This window comes from Echinops telfairi, unplaced genomic scaffold (assembly GCF_000313985.2).
Source record: "Echinops telfairi isolate 266 unplaced genomic scaffold, ASM31398v2 ScPeMD7_5592;HRSCAF=6446, whole genome shotgun sequence".
In the NCBI taxonomy this organism is placed as follows: Eukaryota; Metazoa; Chordata; class Mammalia; order Afrosoricida; family Tenrecidae; genus Echinops; species Echinops telfairi.
The window spans coordinates 50,520,914-50,529,158 of record NW_022109491.1 but is presented as its reverse complement, the minus strand read 5'-3'; the positions used below and the strand labels follow the sequence as shown (position 1 = coordinate 50,529,158).

The 8,245-nt window shown below is 34.8% G+C and overlaps 1 protein-coding gene across 1 annotated transcript; it reads right to left on the bottom strand.

Annotated features, from left to right (window-relative positions):
- Positions 1–1,853: 1,853 nt before the first annotated feature.
- Positions 1,854–2,795, bottom strand: LOC101658098 (olfactory receptor 151-like). Its single transcript, XM_004714225.2, has one exon. The coding sequence runs from the start codon at positions 2,790–2,792 to the stop codon at positions 1,854–1,856; it is 939 nt and encodes a 312-aa protein (XP_004714282.1). The 5' UTR covers positions 2,793–2,795.
- Between the last annotated feature and the right edge of the window lie 5,450 nt (positions 2,796–8,245).

Sequence of the window (8,245 nt, the reverse complement as noted above, 5' to 3'; positions counted from 1 at the left end):
GTGTGCAAGTGTGTGCAGTGGTAAAGGCGCTTTCCATAGACAAAATAATACACAGAACTGTGAAGTCTACTTTTCCCTATTGTAAATATATTCTTACATGACTTTTAAGTGGATCTTTTTAATTCAACTTTCATTTCTTGTGTGTTTTTACCCCTCACAATGAGGGATAATAACCACTGTTCTCTACTAATTATAAAATATGTAAACTTCATTTTAAGATAAGGATATAATTCTCAATTCTTTTACTTCTAATGTCTAATTTCAGTTTTTACTTACACAAATTTCAAATATTACTACAAATCTCTCTCATACAAATTATTTGTCTACACTAGTTATCTTTCATAAAGCCTAATGAACATAAATTTGCTTAGCAAAAAGTTTTGAGTCATCCAGCCTCTGAGAACCTGGAATCCCATGGGGCACGGAGGAAAAATAAATTAATTTTCAAAAAAATTTCAATTCTATCTGAACATGTCAATTATAACTGTAATCACAGTATACATCACAAATATTTGTCCTTGAAATTCTGCCTGATATAGTTTTAGTGTTTATTCTTCATGATAGTGATCCAAAAATTTAGATCCCAGAAAAGTTGGCACTTTTAGATAGATATGCACCTAGAACGCCACATATTAGAATAGTAAAATGGCTCTCCTGGGTTAGCACAGTTAGCTTATATAATATAATGACAGCCCTGAGCTGAAGACTTATTTGGGAGAGAGAAATCTTAAGCGGTCCACTTTAATATTCACTCATTTTCTTTATACTAGTAAATGTCCACTTTGCCGTAATATTGGGGAAACTCTAAAGTATGTTGTGCAAGAAACTGTCCCCATTCTTCCCTTTACGGTGAAACAGGCCAAGAGAATCCATTTATAGTAGTAGACATTTGACGATCAATTTAGCAGGAAAGTTGAAGGGCAAACCATAGGGTCTCTCATAGCTCTAATTAGTGTATTTATGGGAAGACACAAGTCCATTGGAAACAAAAAGAATTCAAGAAACACTTTAAGTGCATATGCACTCCAAATGCAGTATATTTGTTTCAATATTTAAATAATTACAATAGAATTATTTAGAGTAGCATAATTGTCCTACTGTTCATCAAATAGGAAGTTGTGTACATAACATAATTAATTAGGGCTATCTCCTTGGACCAGGTCCATATCTTAGTATCATGATATTTCCAAAGAAATCTATTATTTATGAAATTTAAATTTTGAATGTCAGACTCATCTGTTGCCTATGAATTCTGATAGAAAGATAAAACTAATTTAAAAAGTAGCTTCACTAGCATTTAATACTGGTATACCACAATTTGTTTCTTGGAATTTAAAAGGAGAAAGATATGTGGCAAAACAAAAATGGAGAAAGGCATTTATCTGACTCTTTGAAAAAGTATCCATTTACATTGTGGAACCAATATGATCCAAGTTTAAAATTATTTTGTGTCCTAATCTAGTCTGACACCATGTCCTCTGAATGCCATCTAACTAGTCATGGATGACAGAAGCCAATCATTTCAATTTGTACCAAATAAAAGAAAAACATTCTGGTTTTTGTCAATAGGGAAAGTGGTTCTGGAAATAATTATTCAAAACTCACATATATGAGCCACATTAAGGATGTACTGAATCTTAATATCATGGGATACTGTGGCTGAAGAATAGATGTCTATGTGTTTATATGTGTATGTGTGTGCTTGCACACTAACTCAGTAAGAGGATAATTAATGTCATAACTATAATGAAAAGAATGAGAAGGGGATGGTAATGTTAAAAATATATATTAGTCAATTTTAACAAAAATAAAGAAGCAGACTATTATGATCTTTAGTAGTTTTGATAACTGGCCTAGGGTTGTTCATACCTCATACCGATGACTTTGCTGAGCACATTCTTCACATCCTTATTCCTCAAGCTATAGATCAAAGGATTCAGCATAGGGGTCACTGTGGTGTAAAACACAGAGGCCACTTTCTCCTGGGCCATATTATTAGATGCTGGTTTTAAGTACATGAATATCATGGATCCATATAAAATGCCAACAACTGTAAGATGGGAGCCACAGGTACTAAATGCTTTGGATCTGCTTTCAGATGAGGGTATCCGAAGAATTTTGGAGAGTATAAAGGAATAAGAGATGATAATGGCCACAGTTGTTACTAACATATTGAATCCACCTCCAATTATCACCAGAAACTCATTGATATAGGTGCTGGAACAGGAGAGCTTTAGGAGAGGCAGTATATCACAGAAGTAATGGTGGACAATGTTGTCCCCACAGAAGGAAAGCCTTGTCATGAAAATAGTGTGGATCATAGCTCCAAAAGAAGCCATGATATAGACTCCACTAACGAGCATATTGCAGACCTTTGGGGACATGGTGACATTGTAGAGCAGTGGACTACAGATAGCGACATATCTGTCGTATGCCATGGCAGTCAGCATATAGCATTCAGCAATAGCAAAAACACAAAAAAAGAAGAGCTGGGTCATACATCCATTGTAAGAAATTACATTTTTCTCACACACAAAGTTTCCCAGGAGTTTGGGAGTAACAACTGAGGAGTAAAACAGGTCTAGAAATGACAAATTACCAAGAAAGAAGTACATGGGTGATTGGAGCTTGGAATTGAAAGAGATGAGGAGGATCATCCCCAGGTTCCCAACCACAGTAACAACATATATCACTAGAAACACGAAGAAGAGAGGCAGTTGGAGTTCTGGTTTACCTGTCAATCCCTCCAAGACAAACTCAGTCACTGTAGAATCGTTATTCTGTCTGGCCATTTTCTTCAGAAAACAGGGCGTGTGAAACTAATAAAAATTTTAAAACATAGGAAGTAAGAAAGCTGTTTGTCTGTTATTAGTAAAAGGTTTATTAGTGTTATAAAAATTAGAACCTTTTAAAGGTGTCAGTCATAATGTGGTGAACGCTATATGTTATATCAAGAGAAAGATTTGGCTTTCTACACCTGTAAAGAATAGCCCTGGACACCCACAGGGGCAATTCTACTTTATTTTACAGTGTTGCTTTATCCTACAGACTTGACATGATGGCAGTGAGAAGACTTTTAGGGTGATGATTAAAAACAAAGAATAAATACAATGTGATCTTTAAAATGCTAGGAAACTATCTCTGTAGGATAAAGATGTCAATATTTGTGTACCCTCCAAGATTTTTTTTTTTTTTGTAACTGAAAGTAACTGGAACTCAGCAGTTATGGATTGAATTGTGACTACCTATTACAGTGCTAGCACCTTCGGTTGTACAAATATCAAGCTCTTTATTATTAAATCTTAAGAAACTAATTTTGAGCTTATTTCTGCCCATGTATACGTACTACTTCTCAAAGAGAAACTGGCAAGGGGATATATGAGGGTCAAGATTCATAATTTTAAAGGGAAATACAGAGGCCATGATGCTTAAAATTAAGCAGGTCTTCAACTTAATCTTGGATAGTGTTCAATTGAGTGAATACCTGTTATATTTGTTTTTCTTTCTAAGATAAACTTTGGAGGCTATTGTAGGTGCATAATAAGAAACTAATAAAACATGAACTAATTGATAAGATCTATTCCTATTTCTCCATCCACTGCACACCCAATAGGCAGCTGAAAACTTTATCTGTAGTTTCAGTTGTGTTGGCTTAAATAACAAACACCTACAGTTCTTTCAGTAAAATATTGATTTATAATGCATCCTAAGAAATACCATCATATAATTAATGATTTAATAAAAATATATGCAGAATTTTGCGTACTTACTTGAATGCTCTCCGCGGTAAAAGAGTTGCTGCTCCTACTTAATTTATATTTTCTCTCTGGTGATGTGGTAAATTTACATGATAAATTCAACTTCGTGGCAAACCTGACTGTTCTGGAATCTGGTTGAACTTGTTGAGAGAATGGTGTCAAAAGTCAAATGGCACCCACTGGGGGGGAAAAAAAGAAGAATTAGAATCTTACAAATTCTCAAACTAGATTTCTGCTTCAGCTGTGTCACTATCTCAGTCTGTGACATTGGGAAAACCATTTGACTTTTATTCTTCTTTCAAGGATGGGGTTGGGCTGAAGATTTCAAAGCTGTTTTGTAGCTCTAAAATTTTACAACTCTGATTCTGCCTGGAGTTAATGATAATAAGATGCCCTGCCACCACCAGATTGTCTTTTGTATTTCATGGGTTCAATTGATTTGTTGTTTATAGGTCTTTGATCTCCAAGGAGATGCAAGAGTATAGTAGTCTCCTAGGACGATAAGTCCAGTGGACAATCTTCAAAGTGAAATTCTCTTGAGAAGAAAAGCAATTACTGGGTTAAATTGTTAACCAAAATAATGGCACTTCCAGAATACTGGCATTTGAAATATCCAGCACTAAAGTTTTGTTATTGCTTTTTATAGGTAAAAATCTTTATGCAGTAAAGAGCAATGGCTCACTTGTGAAATGAATGTAGGGTCATTCTGAACAGAATTCCAACAATTTCTTGAAATTGTTGTCGGGTATGTCAAAGAACAATGATCTGCCTCAGGTCTGTTTGTGTTGCAGTGGAGGAGCAGAGACGATCTTGCTTACAGATTTTATTCTTTGTATCATATTTAAGGTCAAATGACAATTATTCTTGCAGAATTTGGAGTAAACAAATATCCGATTAGTGTCAATGACAACCCAAACAGGAAGATCCAATCATATCCGTTTGGGTTCCAGTCACCTCTAAAAAGGTTTTCTTCCTGAATTTCATGCAGTTTCATAAGCTGTAGGGAGCTTCTCAACCTATAGCAAGCTTTCCTTGATTTCTCCAAAAGTAAAATCGCGCACTTAAGATAATGGACTGTGAGAGTTCAATATGATCTGGTGGTGCGGTGGTTAAAGTAGTTACTAAGCAAAATGTAGGCAGTTGGACTCCACCAACTGGAAATAAGTGACTTTCAGATTCCCTAAGTTCACAACTTTGAAAGCCCTATGAGACTGGTCTACCCAGTTGTATAGTTTGCTGGGTCAGAAGTAACAGCAGTGGGTTTTGTCTTAGGACTCCTAGAAAAGAATGGTTTCCAATTCACCTCGAAGTACTTCATTTTTCCAATGATTCAGTGCTTTTTTCTCTTTCAAAATTAGTAGGCACCCTTACTCACTGCCATTGAGTCAATGCTGAGTCATAGCGAACCCTTGTGGGCTTCCAAAACTGCAACCGGAGAAGAAAACCCTTTTTGTCTCCGGTGGAGCTGCTAGTGGTTTCAAATGCAACTACCGGATTGCAGCCCAATGTGTAACCACTACACCACTGGGGCTCCTTAGAGATGCATAAAGAAAGTGCACTGAGATATCAGTATTAGAACTTTGATAAAGTTCTCCGCCACTGCTCTAACTATGAAATCTCAAAGTTCTCAGGTCAGTAAGTATGTACATGTGAATAAAGCAAAGATAGTACTCTCACACCTGTTTTCAAAATCATTGATACTTGGAACAAGAATTAGCTTCTATTATTTGCCTTCGTTTTTCTACTAGTGGTCATCTTTTAAAATCCACCTGCTGAGCTAGATAGGCTTTCCTGATATACAAGTTGAGTGGATAATTTAACCCATGAACCGATAGTACTAATCAATAAAAATAACTTTTGTATTAACTAGTTAGATTTCTTTTTGCTTATCTATTTTTTGTATAAACCATAGAGCATATACTACACTAACTGAAAAGCTATTTACATTTGTTGACAAAAATAGCAAACTTTATTTTTAAACTCTAAAGCAATATTTATTTTACATACGATCCATGAAAAAAGAACCCAATATCCTGAAAGTATTGCAATTCTCTTGATCTACTTACATAAATGTTTTAGTCTTGATTCAGTAAAATTTAAAATGTGAGTTTCATGATAAATAACAGAATAGCTTTTCTTTTCACTAGTATAAAAAACTGTTTTACTCTTCTTTCTGCAGGTTACGATGCTGGGGTCATATTACATTTGCTGTGGCTGTAAATACAATACATGCATTATTATTATTCCATTATTTTTAAGTGCTGTTGAGTTGATTTTCAAGTAATAGAGACTATTTATTAAAAAACAGTCTTGCTCCATAAGATTTTCTAACCTATATTCTCTCTGGAAGTTGATGAACATATCTTTCTCCCACAGTTCAGCCAGGTAATTTTGGTTAGCAGATGAGTACTTAACTTTTGTGATCCAAGATCCCTTATATAATAAATAAATATAGAATATTCTTTATAAGAAATGATTTGATCAAAGTACACTCATAATTTTGTGTATAGTAGAAGCATTGTTGCCCTACTTAATTTGTAATTTCATACTTAATTTATATACTAACATTGTATAATATAAGAATAAATATAAATTTGTGATGTTGTTGTTGTTAGGTGCCATAGAGTCAGTCCCACCATATTATGCAATACTCCCTTCTTTTGTGCCCACAACTGCTTCTTGATCCACATTAAAGTTCCTCATGAGCACAATGAAGTGTTCTGAAATTCCCATTCTTCTCAAGGTTATCCATAGTTTTTTATAATTCACCCAGTTGAGTGCCTTGGCATAGTTTATAACATAAATAAACATGTTTCTGGTATTTTCTGATTTCAGCCCAGATGGATCTGACATCAGAAATGATATCCTTTGATCCATGTCCTTTCTTAATATATCCTAAACATCTGGCAGCTCCCTATCAATGTACTGCGACAGCTTTTGTTGAATAATCTTCAGCAAATTTTTGGCACGTAATATTGCTCTATAATTTGAGCATTCTGTTGGGTTCACCTTTCTTTAGAAGGGTACAAATATGGATCTCTTCTAGTGAGTTGACCAAATAGTTGTCTTCCAAATTTCTTGGCATAAATGAGTGAGTGCTTCCAATGCTTCATCAGCATGTTGTAACATTTTTGTTGTTGGTATTTCATCAATTTCTGGAGCCTTGTTCTAGGATGATGCTTTCAGCGCACCTTGAGGTTCTTTCTTCAACATCATTGGCTCCAGCTTATATGCTACCTCCTGAAATGGCTAAATGTTGACAAGTTATTTTTGGTACAAGACTTCCATATAAGAATATAGATATTATCCTATCACAGACAGCATTGTACTCCAAGATATGTCCTAAAATTTATTCTTGATGATGAATTCAATGCCATTTCTCTTGAATACTACATTATTCTTGGCATGGTAAATGATATAATTTGTTCAAATTGGCCAATTCTAATCCATTTCTGTTATATATATATATATATATATGTATAGTATCAATATTCATGTGTTCTATTTCACTTTTGAGGACTTAAAACTATTTTACTTGATTCATACTTCTAATTATTTGTGGAAATGTGCACATGCTACTTATACTTTTGACCCATTCTCCATGAATAAATGAAGGTCCTGAAAACTTTGCCCCATCCACCTCAAATCTATTTTGAGGCAATAGCTTTTCCACAGTTATATTTTATACACTTTCTGACTTGAGGGGATTATCTTCCAGTACCATATCTGACAGTGTTCCAGTGATATTCATAATATTTTCAGTGACTAGGACCTCAGATGCAGACAGCTAACTGCTATTGTTTCTTGTTAGTCTGGATACTCTGCTGAAACCTGTTCACACAGGTTGACTCTCCTGGTATCACAGCAAATACTTATTATGACAAACTGATAAACAACTGGTCCTAGATAGAGTGGAAGACAAATGTGGAATAAAACTAAAAAGAAAAAATAATAACAACAAAACACATGCTGTCACACCCCTGATACTATGGGCTTTAGGCCACTGAGTAGATGCTGACTCATAGCAACCCAATATAGAGTTTATGAGGTTTGAAATATTTTGAAGATCATATACACTTAACTTTCTTCTGTGGAACAGCTGGGAGTTTTGAATCAGTGACATGGAAGTTAGTAGTTCAAAGCTTACTGGACAATACCACCAGAGGATCAGGGCATCTTTTAATTACCTTACACTTAGCTGCTGAGTCAATTTTGATTTATACTTACCCTATAGAGCAGGGTAGAACTTACCAATATGGTGTCCTGGCTATAATTTTTATAATTTACATCGTCCCACAGAGCAACTGGATTGGTTAAAACCACTGACTTTTAGGTTATCAGCAGAGTATTTAACCTATATACCACAAGGGAGATGTTATTTCATCATGATTCTGTCTTAGATCATGGGAATAGTCAATATTTTGCCTTTCACATAATGTTTAAGCATCCAATGCTAGACATAAAAAGGTGGATTGTTCATGTTCAAC